The sequence below is a fragment of the Salmo salar genome, chromosome 11, assembly GCF_965601325.2.
Source record: "Salmo salar chromosome 11, fSalSal1, whole genome shotgun sequence".
Classification (NCBI taxonomy): Eukaryota; Metazoa; Chordata; class Actinopteri; order Salmoniformes; family Salmonidae; genus Salmo; species Salmo salar.
The window spans coordinates 79,841,490-79,860,087 of record NC_138301.1 but is presented as its reverse complement, the minus strand read 5'-3'; the positions used below and the strand labels follow the sequence as shown (position 1 = coordinate 79,860,087).

The window sequence follows — 18,598 nt, the reverse complement described above, 5'->3', positions numbered from 1 at the left end:
TGATATAGCTAGAGCTAGTAAGATGCTTACAGACAGAAATCCTAGACACTTGCAGACAGGTCTTTGAAGTTCAAAAGGATTCTCTTTCTTTTTCAGATCTGAAGTGTAGATGCTTTGTTCCTAAGAATACTGTTAGTGATGACAGTGCAGAGGAACAAGCCAGGAATAGAGACAGTAGACAGTAGGTGTCTATACAGATCTCTTCCTTCCCAGGTCAGTTACACTAGTACTTGATTTCACCCAGTTCTCCCAAGTGGACTGAAATAGGTGCCGGTAGGCTACTTTTTTTATTTAGGTGAAAGTATTCATACTTCAGAGCCAATTCTATTAGAGGGGCCAGTTTTTTTCAGGAGAAAATTTGGGGTACAGTGTTGAGCACCGGTTCACTTCAAGCACTGCTGCCATGGACCAGACCTTGCTTTGAATTGGAGATGTAGGTGGTATTGATCATCCTGAAAATACCAGAATCCAAGCAGGCCTAATGCAACCACTAAAATTGACTTTTGTTTGCATATTTTTGTTTGTACAAATACCAGTTTAGGGATCTTTGCAGTCTGACAGTTTGACACTAAAACATAATCCATTTTATTTTGGTAGGCTAGATCAACAACAAAAAAGAGAGACGTAAAATCAATTGTATAGCCTGTAGGCTGGCTATACCTGTTCCAGCAGCTACACATGATGGTGATAATGATGGTGGTTCCATGATGCTGATGCTGCCAAACGCCTGTTATGTTAGTCTATAGAATCTCTGATGCTGTGGCTTCAGGTGTTATCGAGCTGATGCAATGCCCCCTGGTGGTATGAAAAATGGGTTGTATTTACAGCGCGCTTGATGGTGTAGAAACAGCGTGAAAGGCGATCGAACGACACACTTTGGAAGAGCGAGAGAGTACCACCACTGCCTCTCCTCCACTCGAATAGCCTACATCTCCACTCGAATACATATCTGTAGTAGATTATAGTGCGCTCTGGACAGAAAACGCATTACACCGCGGTATTTTTTTTTTTACATAGAATAACTGGGCTACTCAACGGATACATCCTATTTCAATTCACTTGAGGACCGGACTATTTAGGACGCTCGACCCCCGCGAATAAACGGACGATGGCGGTTACTACCTGTACACGTTTTACGGACGATTTCCAACTATATGAAGAACTCGGAAAGTATGGCTTTGCTGTATTATTGCTTTACGTTATGGCACAGAAGCGGTAACAACATAGCTTTCACTGTATCGTCCTTACCCTGTTATTATTCTATAGTTTCTTTGAATCGTTGCATATCTGCAGATGTGTGTGGGTAGTTCGAGCGGCGGAATGGGGGTCAGAACTAATCTCTGCTGATGATCTGTCACGTTCGGAGCTACACAGCCCTCTGAACAAAACGCATGCTGTCGCTCTGCTTTGAGGTGTAGCCCCGAGACGACCCGATTTAAACGTATAGATAAAATATAGACTACATTTGATCCGTTTGCAGCATGTTCTGTACCGGCAGCAGCAGTAATGGGGACTTGGGACACGCTGTAGCGATCTAGAGAGTGACAATTTGAGCTGTCAAAGAGCAGAGCGGGATGGGCTGTTTTGTAATTGGGGTCTTTAGAGCAATGGGAGACTGCTGAGGGGAGGACGGCTCATAATAATGGCTGGAACGGAGTAAATGGCATGGCATCAAACAAATGGAAACGTATTTAATGTATATGTTGCCAATCCACTGACTCTGCTCCAGCTTTTACCATGAGCCTGTCCTCCCCAATTAAGGTGCCACCAAGCTCCTGTGCTTGAGAGAGAGAGAAATTGGACAGGGAGTTTATGTGCCACAGCAAGATAGGTGTGTCAGGCTGTGTGTGGGTGGGACTGGGTAGGGGGTAGTATTCTCCTCATTCTCAAACAGGAGGAGAAACACATTTTCTAAATCATAATGCATCTTTATGCAAACACAACTGCAGAGATTAAGAACCAAACATTTGCTGTATGTATTAACATACAGCAAATATGTACGTTTAGCCTACTACTATGAGTTCTACTCAGAGGTCTTGACCTTTAGGGCACAGCATGTAGTACACTTGTACATGTAACTGCAGGGTCGCTGGTGTGTGTGTGTGTGTGTGTGTGTGTGTGTGTGTGTGTGTGTGTGTGTGTGTGTGTGTGTGTTTTCTGGCCTGTGTTATAAGCCAGAGACAATAACCATACTGTGGTAGCAGCAGCTGCCTAGTAGATAACAGGACCTTCATTACACTACAGTTCCTGTAAGGGTGGCAGTTTGTCCCTTTTTGGTGTGTGTGTGTGTGTGTGTACGTGCGTGCGAACGAGCATGTGTGGGTGTGCAATATATGTTTTTTGTGTGTGCATGTGTGTCTCACAGGTCATTCTCTGTCTTTCTTTGCTGCCGTAAGCCTACTGTCTCTGACTCGAGTATTCCCCGTGTATACCCTTACACACTCACCTGTCATAGCATCTACGAGTGTGTGTGTGTGAGAGACGTGGGGTAAAGTGTATGCCTGAGAGTGTGTGAGACATAGTGGACGGGTAAGAGTGTGTGTGTTATTGTGTAACAGTACTAAGGTGTAACGTCTATATATTGCTCAGAGAAACGACAGAGACAGTTACTGCTGTTTTTCCCTGCTGAGTTAGTTATGCAAGCACTCCCCAAAATACCAGCACTGCTACAGTACACACATGCACACCGTGTCTCTCTCTCTCACGGACACGTGCATACATGGACACACAGAGAGATATCCTTGAAAGACAGTTTTGTTGTTTTCTCTTGAGTCTTCTCATTTGTATATATCCTAAGCAGGATGTGCTAATGTGCTGTGTGTCACACTCAAATGACTCCATACAGGAGAAATGTCTTCACTCATGACTGGCAGGTGTGAAATGACAGGATACTAGGTGAAAGCAGTAGAGGGGTAGTGGACAAGGATATGCCTTCAACCTGTCCAGTTCTTTCAGATCAGTGGGAATGAAGGAAAGGAAACAAGGAGACAGTAGAGGAATTGACTCTAGAATATTGAGATGCTGCCAGTGCTATATGATATCTAACACCTGTTTTTACCTGCTTTTGTTTCCCAGGGGAGCGTTTTCAGTGGTGCGCCGCTGTGTCAAACTGTGCACTGGCCAGGAGTACGCTGCCAAAATCATAAATACCAAAAAGCTTTCAGCCAGAGGTGAGACACATACACCCTCCCACACACAAAAACTGAGTGCCAGCTGTAGAATATCTGCACGGTGGGTAAACTGTGTGGTATCTGGTTAAATTAGACACTCTAACATTTGCTTAGTCCCCATCTCTATGCTGTGTGTGTGTGATAGAGAGAGAGAGAAGGAGGGATGGAGAGAAAGAGAGAAAATGGGTACGTCTGCTCATCAGTGGCTGAAGCTAACAGGAGAAAGCAGAGGCGTTCGGCTGATTGTTCCTCCTCCTCACACTGCCTCTAAGTGTATATGTGCGTGCATGCGTGTGTGTATGTGCTACTGCTGTCCCAGATCTGCAAGCTTACATTAGCATATTTTAGCTGATGCTTGATTCTAAAGAGTGAGACAGTAATTTATGCTCCTCTTGAGAGAGAGCACATGAGAGAGAGCACATGAGAGAGAGAGAGAGCACATGATAGAGCACATGAGAGAGAGAGAGCAAATGATAGAGAGAGAGAGAGCAAATGATAGAGAGAGATAGCGAGAGAGGAGAACCGTTTCTACTGCCAACAGATATGGCACGATGACCACCGAAGCCCTTCATTTAGAGACAAAGGCTGCATCTCAATAGTCTACAGCTGCTACCTTCCCTCATCTCCTCCTCCATTTGCGCTGATCTGAAAGAGAGCTGGTCCTCTTAAAGAGCTGGTCCTACATATTATATCCTCCAGTGTGGCTCAGTTGGTAGAGCATGGTGTTTGCAACGCCAGGGTTGTGGGTTTGATTCCCACGGGGGACCAGTACGGAAAAAAGATGTGTGAAATGTATGCATTCACTACTGTAAGTCGCTCTGGATAAGAGCGTCTACTAAAATGTGAAATGTAAATATTCTATTCTTAGAGCAGACTATGGAAAGAACAGGAAGAGAAGAGGCAAGGAGAGGACACAAGGAAATGAGGACACACACACACACGACAGCATGCCCCCCCAGCCTGAGGGATCTAGTTCTTCATCTCTGATTTGGTCTGTTTTGTCACGAAACCAAAGCTGCTCGCTCCATCTCCTCATAGAGAGGGTTCAGGCTGTGTGTGTGTATGTGCGTGCAAGCCTGCATGCATGCATGCATGCATGCGTGCGTGTTTGTGTGTGCAGTCCCTGTAGTAGTTGCTCAGCACTGACTACTGCATGATCTATGGTGACAGCTTCCTGTCTGGACAGGAACAGGAAGTCTCAGAGGACAGTCTCAGGATGTAAATAATACGTATAATAGGATTTTAAATAATTAACTTATTAACAGTTTCCTCGAGAAACCTGTAAGATATGCACACACACACCTCACATGAGGCTACTGAACAACACCAAGGATGCTTTTCAAGTCGACAATCTAAATTTCCCTTGTCTCCTCTCCCTCTGAGCTGACGTGAGAGAACAGGACAGCTGAATTTGCTTTCACATCCGTGCAGAATACAAATGAAGGAGGGGAGGCAAGAAGAGGAGGACATTTTAAACTATTTAGATACACCTGGTTGTCAGCTGTTGCTAGCCAATAGTAGATATCTGATGAAGAGAGAGAGAGAGAGAGAGAGCCTGGGGTGTAATCAGTGATGCAGATAGAAGTGTAATAAATAGAGCCAATGACATTCCCTAATCTTCATGTCAGACTATATACAGTTGAAGTCGAAAGTTTACATACACTTAGGTTGGAGTCATTAAAACTCGTTTTTCAACCACTCCACAAATTTCTTGTTAACAAACTATAGTTTTGGCAAGTCGGTTAGGACATCTACTTTGTGCATGACACAAGTAATTTTTACAACAATTGTTTACAGACAGATAATTTCACTTATAATTCACTGTATCACAATTCCAGTGGGTCAGAAGTTTACATACACTAAGTTGACTGTGCCTTTAAACAGCTTGGAAAATTCCAGAAAATGATGTCATGGCTTTAGAAGCTTCTGTTAGTCTAATTGACATCATTTGAGTCAATTGGAGGTGTACCTGTGGATGTATTTCAAGGCCTACCTTCAAACTCAGTGCATCTTTGCTTGACATCATGGGAAAATCAAAGGAAATCAGCCAAGACCTCAGAAAGAAATGTGTAAACCTCCACAAGAAATTTCCAAATGCCTGAAGGTACATTTACATTTACAGTTACGTCATTTAGCAGACGCTCTTATCCAGAGCGACTTACAAACCACGTTCATCTGTACAAACAATAGTTCGCAAGTATAAACACCATGGGACCACGCAGCCATCATACCGCTCAGGAGGAGACGCGTTCTGTCTCCTAGAGATGAACGCACTTTGGTGCGAAAAGTGCAAATCAATCCCAGAACAACAGCAAAGGACCTTGTGTAGATACTGAAGGAAACAGGGACAAAAGTATCTATATCCACAGTAAAACGAGTCCTATATCGACATAACCTGAAAGGCCGCTCAGCAAGGAAGAAGCCACTGCTCCAAAACCGCCATAAAAAAAAGCCAGACTACGGTTTGCAACTGCACATGGGGACAAAGATTGTACTTTTTAGAGAAATGTCCTCTGGTCTGATGAAAAAAATAGAACTGTTTGGCCATAATGACCATCGTTATGCTTGCAAGCCGAAGAACACCATCCCACCCGTGAAGCACGAGGGTGGCAGCATCATGTTGTCAGGGTGCTTTGCTGCAGGAGGGACTGGTGCACTTCACAAAATAGATGGCATCATGAGGAGGAAAATTATGTGGATATATTGAAGCAACATCTCAAGACGTCAGGAAGTTAAAGCTTGGTCGCAAATGGGTCTTCCAAATGGACAATGACCCCAAGCATACTTCCAAAGTTGTGGCAAAATCGCTTAAGGACAACAAAGTCAAGGTGTTGGAGTGGCCATCACAAAGCCCTGACCTCAATCCTATAGAAAATTTGGGGGGAGAACTGAAAAAGTGTGCGCGAGCAAGGAGGCCTACAAACCTGACTCAGTTACACCAGCTCTGTCAGGCGGAATGGGCCAAAATTCACCCAACTTATTATGGGAAGCTTGTGGAAGGCTACCCGAAACGTTTGACCCAAGTTAAACAAATTGAGTCTACGTAAACTTCTGACCCACTGGGAATGTGATGAAAGAAATAAAAGCTGAAATAAATCATTCTATTATTATTCTATTATTATTCTACTACTATTATTCTTTCGCATTCTTAAAATAAAGTGGTGATCCTAACTGACCTGAGACAGGGAATTTTTACTTGGATTGAATGTCAGGAATTGTGAAAAACTGAGTTTAAATGTATTTGGCTAAGGTGTATGTAAACTTCCAACTTCAACTGTATAATATAGAGTACCAGTCAAAAGTTTGGACACACCTACTCATTCCAGGGTTTTTCTTTATTTGTACTATTTTCTACATTGTAGAATATTAGTGAAGACATCAAAACGATTAAATTTATCATGTAATAACCAAAAAAGTGATATATTTGAGATTCTTCATTGTAGCCTCCCTTTGCCATGATGACAGCTTTGCACACTGTCACGAATCCCACCGAAGGTGGCTCCCCTGCCTGCTCGGGCGGCGCTCGGCGGTCGTCGTCGCCGTCGCTGATCCCTTTTTCCTTTTCGGTTGGTATGTCTTATTGTTTGCACCTGTTCCTTATTTGTGTATCTTGATTTGTGGCTATTTAAGCCTGTTTAGCCCGCCCAGGTTTGTGCGGGATTATTTTCGTCGGTGTGCTTTTTTTGGATGTGCTGGCGATCTGCTTGAGTTATTTTCTTTCCGAACTGTGGACCCGTTGTGTATGGGTTGGGCACTTAGTTCTCATGCCTGTTGTGTTGGCGTCGACCGTTGTCAAACCAGAGAAATATAAAACTCATTTTTCTTACCTCTGCTCTCTGCGCCTGACTCCTACCACCACTCCTAGCAATCGTGACAGAATCCCGCACCTGATTATGGAGTCAGCAGGAGCAGCCGCACCTCCTCTCCCATTGATGGAGGAAAGGGTCCTCCATCATACCAGCATTCTCCACCGGATCGGTTCAGCGATGGATCAGATGATGGAGAGGATGGACCGATGGGAGAGGAGTGGCCTCCCTACCGCATCCTCAGCACCTCTTCCCCCTCCACCTGCTACCCCTCCTCTGGCGTCCGGACCCGGGGCCCTATGCCTTGCTCTCCCCAGGGAGTACGATGGAGCGGCGGCTGGGTGCCAGGGGTTCCTGCTGCAGCTGGAGTTGTACCTGGCTACTGTTCGTCCGACTCCCTCGGGAGAGCGTGAGCGTCCTCGTCTCCTGCTTAACGGGTCGTGCCCTGGAGTGGGCCAACGCAGTGTGGTATGGCCCAGACTCGGCAAGGGATCACTACCCCGAGTTCACCCGCCGTTTCCGGGCCGTGTTCGACCACCCACCAGAAGGCCGGGCGGCAGGTGAACGGCTGTTCCACCTGCGGCAGGAGACGAGGAGTGCACAGGACTTTGCTCTGGAGTTCCGGACCTTTGCTGCTGGAGCGGGGTGGAATGACAGGGCCCTGATGGACCACTATCGGTGTTGCCTCCGGGAGGATGTCCGCCGGGAGCTAGCCTGTCGGGACACTACCCTCTCCCTGGATGAACTTATCGACATGTCCATTCGTCTCGACAACCTGCTGGCTGCCCGCGAGCGTCCAGACCGGGCCCTGTTGGTTCCACCTCCAGGCCCTCCAGCTCCCATCCCTATGGAGCTAGGGGGGGCCGCATCGAGGGGAACCGGAGGAGGAGGCTCCTCCTGTACCCGGTGTGGTCGGAGAGGACACACTGCCGACTGGTGCTGGAGGAGCTCCTCTGGGAATCGGGATGGCAGGCAGAGCACTCCTCGTTCACCCCAGGTGAGTAAGCACCAACCTCACCCAGAGCTCCATGTTGGTCATATGTTTGTACTTGTAACTTTCCCTAAGTTTTCTCCCTCTTTCCAGCATAAGGCGCTAGTCGATTCAGGCGCAGCTGGAAACTTTATGGATCGTGGGCTAGCGTTAAGGCTAGGGATTCCCCTGGTGTCGTTGGATCAACCTTTCACAGTGCACTCCTTAGATAGCCGACCATTAGGGTCAGGGTTGGTCAGGGAGGCCACGGTGCCACTGGACATGGTAACGCAGGGGGATCATGGGGAGTGGATTAGTCTCTTCCTCATTGATTCGCCTGCGTTTCCGGTGGTGCTGGGGATTCCCTGGCTGGCCAATCACAATCCTGATATTTCGTGGAAACAGGGGGCTCTTAGAGGTTGGTCAGAGGAGTGTTCAGGCAGGTGTAAAGGAGTTTCCATCGGTGCGACGACGGTGGAGAGTCCAGACCAGGTTTCCACTGTGCGCATTCCCTCTGAATATGCCGATTTGGCTATCGCCTTCTGTTAAAAGAGGGCGACCCGATTACCACCTCATCGACGAGGGGGTTGCGTGATAAACCTCCAGGTAAACGCTACACTTCCCAGGAGTCACGTGTACCCATTGTCACAAGAGGAAACGCTGGCTATGGAGACATATGTCACGTAATCTCTGAGACAGGGGTACATTCGGCCCTGCATGTCACCCGTCTCCTCAAGTTTCTTTTTCGTGAAGTAAAAGGATGGAGGTCTGCGTCCGTGCATTGATTATCGAGGTCTAAATTCCATCACAGTAGGGTTTAGTTACCCGCTACCTCTCATCGCTACGGCGGTGGAATCATTTCACGGAGCGCGTTTGTTCACGAAACTGGATCTCAGGAGCACGTACAATCTGGTGCGTATCCAGGGAGGAGACGAGTGGAAAACCGTGTTTAGTACCACATCGGGCCACTATGAGTACCTCATCATGCCGTATGGGTTAAAGAATGCTCCAGCCGTGTTTCAATCCTTTGTCGACGAGATTCTCAGGGACCTGCACAGGCAGGGTGTGGTGGTGTATATTGATGACATCCTGATCTATTCCGCCACACGCGCCGCGCATGTCTCCCTGGTGCGCAAGGTGCTTGGTCGACTGCTGGAGCATGACCTGTACGTTAAGGCTGAGAAATGTGTGTTTTCCAAACGAGCCGTTTCCTTCCTGGGGTATCGCATTTCCACCTCGGGGGTGGTGATGGAGTGTGACCGCGTTAAAGCCGTGCGTAATTGGCCGACTCCGACCACGGTAAAGGAGGTGCAGCAGTTCTTAGGGTTTGCCAATTACTACCGGAGGTTTATCCGGGGCTTTGGTCAGGTGGCTGCTCCCATTACCTCACTGCTGAAGGGGGGTCCGGCGCGCAAGCGCTGGTCAGCAGAGGCGAACAGAGCGTTCAGTCATCTGAAGGAGCTGTTTACCGACGCTCCCGTGCTGGCTCATCCGGACCCCTCTTTGGCATTCATAGTGGAGGTGGACGCGTCCGAGACTAGGGTGGGGGCCGTGCTATCACAGCGCTCAGGCACGCCACTCAAACTCCGCCCGTGCTCTTTCTTTTCGAGGAAGCTCGGTCCGGCGGAGCAGAACTATGACGTGGGGGACCGGGAGTTGTTAGCTGTAGTCAAGGCTCTGAAAGTGTGGAGACATTGGCTTGAGGGGGCTAAGCACCCTTTCCTCATCTGGACTGACCACCGTAATCTCGAGTACATCCGGGCAGCTAGGAGACTGAATCCACGTCAGGCCAGGTGGGCCATGTTCTTTACCTGTTTCCGGTTCACAATCTCCTATCGGCCAGGTTCACTTAACACGAAGGCCGACGCACTGTCCCGCCTATATGACACCGAGGAGAGGGCCATCGATCCAACTCCCATCCTCCCAGCGTCGTGCTTGGTAGCACCGGTGGTATGGGAGGTGGACGCGGAGATCGAGCGGGCGTTACGGTTGGAACCTGCACCATCTCAGTGTCCAGCAGGTGTTCAGTACGTGCCGCTTGGTGTCCGTGATCGATTGATTTGATGGGCCCATAATCTCCCCTCTTCGGGTCACCCTGGGATCGAGAGGACAGGGTGGAACCTGAGGGGAAAGTACTGGTGGCCCACCTTGGAAAAGGATGTGTGGTTTTATGTTTCCTCCTGCTCGGTGTGCGCTCAGATCAAGGCTCCTCGGCACCTGCCTAGAGGGAAATTACAGCCCCTCCCCGTTCCACAGCGGCCGTGGTCGCACTTGTCAGTGGACTTCCTCACCGACCTTCCCTTATCTCAGGGGAACACCACAATCCTGGTCGTTGTGGATCGGTTCTCGAAGTCCTGCCGTCTCATCCCGTTGCCCGGTCTCCCTACGGCTCTGCAGACTGCGGAGGCCCCGTTTACCCATGTCTTCCGGCACTACGGGGTGCCCGAGGACATCGTTTCTGATCGGGGTCCCCAGTTCACGTCCAGAGTTTGGAGGGAGTTCATGGAACGGTTGGGGGTCTCGGTCAGCCTGACCTCGGGTTTCCACCCCGAAAGTAATGGGCAGGTGGAGAGAGTGAACCAAGAAGTGGGTAGGTTTCTAAGGATGTATTGCCGGGACCGGCCCAGGGAGTGGGCGAGATACGTCCCATGGGCAGAGGTAGCCCAAAACTCACTCCGTCACTCATCAACCATTATGTCACCGTTTCAGTGCGTGTTGGGCATGAACAGCTCAAATAAGCAAAGAGAAATGACAGTCCATTATTACTTTAAGACATGAAGGTCAGTCAATCCGGAACGTTTCATGAACTTTGAAAGTTTCTTTTAAGTGCAGTCGCAAAAACCATCAAGCACTATGATGAAACTGACTTTCATGAGGACCGCCACAGGAAAGGAAGACCCAGAGTTACCTCTGCTGCAGAGGATAAGTTCATTAAAGTTACCAGCCTCAGAAATTGCAGCCCAAAGAAATGCTTTGCGGAGTTCAAGTAACAGACACATCTCAACATCAACTCTTCAGGGGAGACTGCGTGAATCAGGCCTTCATGGTTGAATTGCTCTAAAGAAACCATTACTAAAGGACACCAATAAGAAGAAGAGACTTGTTTGAGGCCAAAAATCAGTAGCAATAGACATTAGACCGGTGTACATCTGTCCTTTGGTCTGGTGAGTCCAAATTTGAGATTTTTGGTTCCAACCGCCGTATTTTTGTGAGACGCAGAGTAGATGAACGGATGATCTCTGCATGTGTGGTTTCCACCGTGAAGCATGGAGGAGGAGGTGTGATGGTATGGGGGTGCTTTGCTGGTGTAACTGTCAGTGATTTATTTACAATTCAGGGCATACTTAACCAGCATGGCTACCGCAGAATTCTGCAGTGATATGCCATCCCATCTGGTTTGCGCTTAGTGGGACTATCATTTGTTTTTCAACAGGTCAATGACCCAAAACACACCTCCAGGCTGTGTAAGGGCTATTTGACCAATAAGGAGAGTGATGGAGTGCTGCATCAGATGACCTGGCCTCCACAATCACCCGACCTCAACCCGATTGAGATGGTTTGGGATGAGTTGGACCGCGGAGTGAGGGAAAAGCAGCCAAGAAGTGCTCAGCATATGTGGGAACTCCTTCAAGACTGTTGGAAAAGTATTCCTCATGAAGCTGGTTGAGAGAATGCCAAGAGTGTGCAAAGCTGTCATCAAGGCAACGGGTGGCTATTTTGAAGAATCTAAAATCTAAAAATATATTTTTATTTGTTTAACACTTTTTTGGTTACTACATCATTTCGTATGTGTTATTTCATTGTGTTGATGTCTTCACTATTATTCTACAATGTTGAAAATAGTACAAATAAAGAAAAACTCAAACTTTTGACCGGTACTGTGTGTACATATTATGTTCTATATAACACATTTCTTTCTAAACGTTCCTTAACATTGCACCCTATTGAACAAACCCCTGGCATAACTGGGCTGAGCTGAACTGGCTGTTGTACAGTATATAAGGCTGGGTTGTACTATATTGTAAAACGCTATAGTACCCGTCACTAAGTTTCCAGTGGAAGTCCTGGAAAGTGTTACCTGACACAACACACTGGCACCCACCATGTACAACAGTGTTCTACTTTTAATATGTCAGATACTGCAGAGCTCTGTGCTGCAGCTGGAGCCTGGAGGAGGACACCTTGGACTAGAGGGGAAAACAGGCTAGAAGCTGTTTTTCTCAACTTTTTTATCTAAAACATTTTTTACTTCAAATGAGTCTTAGTGCTAGGTGCTGATCTAATGGTAGTGCTTCGCCCCTGGACCACACTTCGCCCCTGGACCACACGTTGCCTCTGGAGGCATGTGTTCAAACCCAGTCTGCGCAACTTTCCATTCTATGTCCCTCTCCTTTATCCCCTGATCTCTGACACAACCTAATATCTAAGATATGTATGGATTATTTACATACAAAGGCCAACACTTCCCTCTGGGGAAAAAATAGGTTGTGTGTCAACAGATTCTTCTTTATTTCAACTGAAATATCTCTATTGCTCTCTATTCTGTATCTCTCCTCTTGTCTCCTTTGTTCTACTCCTTCCCCTCTCGCTCCATCCCTTATTATGGGGAGTTAATATGGGCAAATGCAACCCTCAGGGTATATACAACACTGTGTGTGGGCACGAGTGTGTGCGTGTGTGTGCCCATACTTGTATTGATGGAGACTTCATATTCCTCAATGTTGCTCACCTCCTGTTGAATACACTTACAGCAAACATTTGATATTCTATTGCATCATATTATGATATGATTGTACCAAGATTATATCTCCATCTTCTCTCCTCAGATCACCAGAAGCTGGAGCGAGAAGCCAGGATCTGCAGATTGCTCAAACACTCCAATATCGGTCAGTACTTGTAACTCTCTCTCTGCTGCTGGTGCTGCTGCAGCACAGGAATAGAATAGAGAATTTTTTCTGCTGACGTTCTCAACCCATCTCTCTTTTCTCCCTCCTCTTCCCCCCCCCCCCTCTCTCGGTTCTCCCTATCGACCCACCCTCTCTCTCTTTCTCTCTCTCTGTATATCTCTCTCTCTAGTTCGTCTCCATGACAGTATATCAGAGGAGGGCTTCCACTACCTTCTGTTTGACCTGTGAGTGGCAGCGCTCACATCCCTATCTATATATTTTATCCCTCCCTCCTATCTTTCCTTTCCCCGTTCTCTTCCCCTTCCATCCCATTTTCCTTCCTTTTCTTCTCGCCTTCCTTCTTATCGCCCTCTCCTCTCATCCTCCCCCTCTCCTCTTCCTTCTTCATTGCTTCTTCTCGCTCCTCTTTTTCGGTCCTTCTCTCCCCGTTTCCAAGGAGATTTCCCCCAATTACATAACCATCCCCCCTTTGCACACACTCAGTTCCATCTTTAGCCTTGCACACAAACACACACACACACACTCACTCACACACATACTGCCCCGCAGTGGAGCCTGTCTCTATAGCAACCCAGCCAGAGAGATTCCTGCAGAGCCGAGGGTTTCCCCCTAATGAGGACATCCCCCTCCGGTGTGTGTGTGTGCTTGCGTGCGTGCATTTGTGAATGTCACTGTGTGTGTGTGTGTGTGTGTGTGTGTGTGTGTGTGTGTGTGTGTGTGTGTGTGTGCGTTACAAAAAAATATGTAAAAGAATCACCTGAAAAAACCTAAGAAAAAGCACGTGGTTTTTGGATACATATGAACACACATGTATGAACAAATCACGTGAAAAGTGTTTTTCGTTAACTTGTGAAGTTTCACATGGATTTTTCACATACATTTTTCACGTGAGCACAAAATAGTGGTTTCCCAACATTTCACATGTGCTTTTGTAACCGGCAGGATTTCAACCTGGGTCTCCCACAGGAGAAGCCAATGTCTTGACCGTTTGATGGGCACTGAGTTTCTGTTCTATTGACTGTTCAATTCAAAATAGGGCTGTCAAACTTAAGCAAAAGTTAATTGAGTTAATCACAGGATTTGCTGTGATTAATCGCAAATTCAGAATTTGCTAAAAACTTTTTTTTATATAAAAAGTGGCGCAGCGGTCTAAGGAACTGCATCTCAGTGTAAGGGGCATCACTACAGTCCCTGGTTCGAATCCAGGCTGTATCACATCCGGCCGTGATTGGGAGTCCCATTGGGCGGCGCACAATTGGGTGGCGTACAATTGGCCCAGCGTCGTCCGGGTTTGGCCGGGGTAGGTCGTCATTGTAAATAAGAATTTGTTCTTAACTGACTTGCCTAGTTAAATAAAGGTTAAATACGTTTTAAGTTTGTCCAAAGTAACGATTAGCAAAATCAGGTAAATTGATAAAGCCTTGTTGTTTTTAGCTGTATAGATTAAGTATTTTGGTGTTTTCAGTGTATTTTGAATGCTTTCAGATGATGCAGTTAAATTAACTGACTAACTCTGACAGCCCTATTTTAAAACCATCTCTTTGTAGAAAATGATCTGTTTATATTCATTCCATAAGCAAACACATTCACAAAAGCAAACATGCCACACTTTCAAATACGTTAAAATCCCTTTTAAGCTTGTGCATTAAATGTAACAAAAAACAATGGACAGCTAACAAAAACAGAAGCTAAAAATAGCTAGCTAGGACGAGATGGAAGGCTAGCTAGTGCCTATCACTAAGCTAGCTAGCAGTTAGCAATTAGCATGCGACCATTAGATATACATTTCACAAAAATTAACCGTCAGAAGCTCTGACGAAGGCCGTGAGGCTGATACATAAGCTTATTAAAGATCAGTGATACTATCAAGAGCAGTGTGCGGTTTCCATTTTCATTCACAAAAATTAACCTTCTAAAATACATCATTAGCGTGGTTCATATGTACACAAATGTACACAAGCTAGCTACTTAGCTTGGCCACACTCATGTAAATAGGAAAATGTCACTCGTTTTTCACTTGATCAAAACAATTAAATTATAGATCAAAATGAAAGAAAACTCAACACAGTTTAGTTAAACATGTTATCTCTTCATTTTGAAAAAACAACCAATCCGTACAAACCAGAAAACAGGATAAAAAACAAGGAGACACAGAGAGCTAGCTTCTCTGTTCTTTTCAATGGGCTTCTTCCAACGTTCACGGACCGACGTACGAAGAAAAGAGGCTGGTGTCTGCAGTAGTAACAGAGAGATCTCCCTAATGGTAGCACTAAGTACATGTATATCAATTCAACACTATGGAGGATTACAATAATAATAATGGAGCGGATGGCTCAGAAATAATTATTAACTTAAGTAACCTTTTTACAGAATGACATTACAGAATTTGCAATTCCACTTTTCACAAGTGAAGAGAATTAGCACTATTTCACCCCCACATGTGAACTTGCAATTCCACATGTGAAAGTTTGAAGAGTTTTCTTACACGTTAAACTGCAAATGTGATTTTCACATATTCATGTTTTTCAAATGTGAACTTGCAATTCACTTGTGAGGTGAAAACATGTTATTCTGCACGGGGGGGGGGGGGGGGGGTTAACATCCGGGCTCCCGAGTGGTGCGGTGGTCTGAGGCACTGCATCTCAGTGCAAGAGGCGTCACTATAGTACCTGGTTCGAATCCAGGCTGTATCACATCCGGTCGTGATTGGGAGTCCCATAGGGCGGCGCACAATTGGCCCAGCGTCATCCGAGTTTGGCAGGAGTAGGCCGTCGTTGTAAATAAGAATTTGTTCTTAACTGACTTGCCTAGTTAAATAAAGGTTACATTATTTTTATTTTACTCTGAATGTAATACATGTGAAAATATGTTTAAGCTCAATGTGATTTTCACATGTGAAACTGCATTGCCATGTTTGTTTTTTTGTAAGGGTGTATGTGCGTGTGTGTGTAAACTAGTCTCTTTGTGTTGTAGAGTGACAGGTGGAGAGCTGTTTGAGGACATTGTGGCCAGAGAGTACTACAGTGAAGCAGATGCCAGGTAAACACCTTTTTACACAGTTCACCCTCTTCCATCTATCCATCAGCTTGCTCTATCATGTGCTCTCTCTCTCTCTCTCAATTCAATTCAAGGGCTTTACACTAGTTTCTGCACCTGACTTACAGCCAGTGTCATTCTGAGTTTTACTAGCTAATGTGAGCTAATAACTTACCGTCTGTTTGGCTCACATTCTATGACCTACTTAGCCAAGTTAGCTAACATAGCTAGATCGGTGCAATATTAGCTACACCAATCAAAGCGTGAGGAGTCAACGTTTACAACACATACAAACAGAATGTCGTAACCCGAATAAAAAGCCAGGCTTCTAGATTGATTGGCTAGCAGCGAACTAACTTTTCCAGCTTTCATGACTAACCTACTGTAGATAGAGTGGTAGCTCATTCCCGTGCTATGTTAGCTAGCTAGTTGTTGTTCGTTGCGGGAAACTGATAGATTCAACAAATTAAGCGACATCCCATCAATGTGATGCAGAAATACACCATAAGACAGTGTCGTTGTTAGTATGTGGAGAATAACTATAGCTGGGGCACTTTACCTGGCAAATAAACAGTTGCTATTCCTGTGGCTACAGTATTATTTTTTTCATTCACTCTTGTCTTCTGCCGTTTTTTTGCAATGCACCAATCAACTGTTTGGTTCCTTGTACCAAGAGCCAATCATGTGTCGTCAAACTATCTGTTCGTGTTGGGAATACAAAAAGCGGTTTGGTTACACTGCCCTCTTCTATATCTCTGGAATGTCATGTAAGTGACTACGTAATGGCAAAAAAAAATTGACTTCCACACCTTATTAGACATAGCTACCAAAGTAACTGCTTTTAACAAAATTTGGCCTATTCTAACTGTTTTGTTTCAATCAAAGCACACATTTTACATAGTGGCGTGCCTCATGAGAGAAATGCGACCATTCGCACAATCAACCTGAAATCTCATAAGAAATTATGTGAATTTTTTTTGTCTTGGAGTAGCGTTATACTATGCTATTATATTCAATTCTGTTACTTAGAATACTAGTTACGGAGAGGCTGCATTTCCCGAATTCTCTGGAATCCTCTTCCCAATAGCAACAAATCTGAGCTTCTGCCCATGTGCAGAATTATCTACATTACACACAGACTCTGCTCTACAGAGAATTACAGGCTACTCTGGCGAATGGTGTTGTTTGATAAAGTCAGATCAATGAATACATGGTCAAAGGTTACCCTCCTCTCTCCTTCGTATTCTTGCCATAGAGATCATGGATATAACCTGTTTTATTATGGACATTGCCATTTGTTATTGGACATTGACATCATCCACCATTTTAAAATAGTCAACTGGGTGGGGATTCCTATGAGTTGTAGCCTCAGTGGCACTGCCCATGCTGTCACAGACACTATAATGGTACAGATATAAAGATGAGTCCTCTTTCTACCTCTATGATTCTTGCAGAAACACCCATTGTGTTATCTCCCACCCATCCTATGCCAGTTTTATAGCTATTTTTCAGCGCATGTACACCATGGGCTCCTGAGTGGCGCAGCGGTCTAAGGCACCGCATCTCAGTGCTAGGCGCGTCACTACAGACACCCTGGTTTGAATCCAGGCTGTATCACAACCGGCCGTGATTGGAAGTCCCATAATTGGCCCAGTGTTGTCTGGGTTTGGCCGGTGTAGGCGGTCATTGTAAATAAGAATTTGTTCTTAACTGACTTGCCTAGTTAAATAAAAAATACAATTGGCATGGAAAACATTGCCATTTTGAGTCTCTCTCTCTTACTCTCCCTCTCTTCTGTTCAATGTTACTCTCAGTTTTACCTTTCCATTGCACTGAGCACTTCTCCTCAGCTTACAGACAGACAGACAGACAGACAGACAGACAGACTTGCCCCTCAGGAGGGAGATTTAAATCAATTTGACTGTGGAGGCGTTGTGTGGGGGTGGGAGAGCGAGAGTAAGGGAAATTGGACAGAGTGAAAGAGGTGAGTTAGAAAATAGCAAGGATAGAGGGAGTACTGTATGAGGGGTAGAGGAAATTGAGAAAAGATTGGAAGTGCACATACATATTTCATGGTGTGTGTGAAATTTGCTACATTGCCCTACCCTGAGTGTGTGTGTTCAGATTTTTGCCCGCATTGCATGTGTTCTCTGTCCGTCTGTCTGCCTATCCAAGACTGGTTGTATTTGCTCGTGGCAACAAAAGAAAGTCAGAGATAAATAGAGTTCAAATGTATTTATATAGCCCTTCTTACATCAGCTGATATCTCAAAAGTGCTGTACAGAAACCCAGCCTAAAACCCCAAACAGCAAGTAATGCAGGTGTAGAAGCACGGTGGCTAGGAAAAACTCCCTAGAAAGGCCAAAACCTAAGAAGAAACCTAGAGAGGAACCAGGCTATGAGGGGTGGCCAGTCCTCTTCTGGCTGTGCCAGGTGGAGATTATAACAGAACATGGCCAAGATGTTCAAATGTTCATAAATGACCAGCATGGTCAAATAATAATAATCACAATAGTTGTCCAAGGTGCAACAAGTCAGCACCTCAAGAGTAAATGTCAGTTGGCTTTTCATAGCCGATCATTGAGAGTATCTCTACCGCTCCTGCTGTCTCTAGAGAGTTGAAAACAGCAGGTCTGGGACAGGTAGCACGTCTGGTGAACAGGTCAGGTTTCCATAGCCGCAGGCAGAACAGTTAACTGGAGCAGCAGC

General features: G+C 45.8%; 1 protein-coding gene across 6 annotated transcripts in view; it reads left to right on the top strand.

The window, feature by feature from the left end:
• The first annotated feature begins 822 nt into the window (after window positions 1-822).
• LOC106562908 (calcium/calmodulin-dependent protein kinase type II subunit beta) overlaps window positions 823-18,598 on the top strand; it is a 67,165-nt gene continuing 49,389 nt past the window's right edge. For 5 of the 6 annotated variants that reach the window (XM_045689842.2, XM_014127994.3, XM_014127995.3 and 2 more), the window contains exons 1-5: window positions 824-1,170; window positions 3,076-3,170; window positions 12,773-12,832; window positions 13,023-13,077; window positions 15,827-15,892. In XM_045689842.2, coding sequence (XP_045545798.1) covers window positions 1,109-1,170; window positions 3,076-3,170; window positions 12,773-12,832; window positions 13,023-13,077; window positions 15,827-15,892 — 338 coding nt within the window. In that variant the 5' untranslated portion in view covers window positions 824-1,108. Of the gene's footprint in view, window positions 1,171-3,075; window positions 3,171-12,772; window positions 12,833-13,022; window positions 13,078-15,826; window positions 15,893-18,598 lie in introns of all 6 variants that reach the window. The other variant, XM_014127996.3, reaches the window with a different exon arrangement.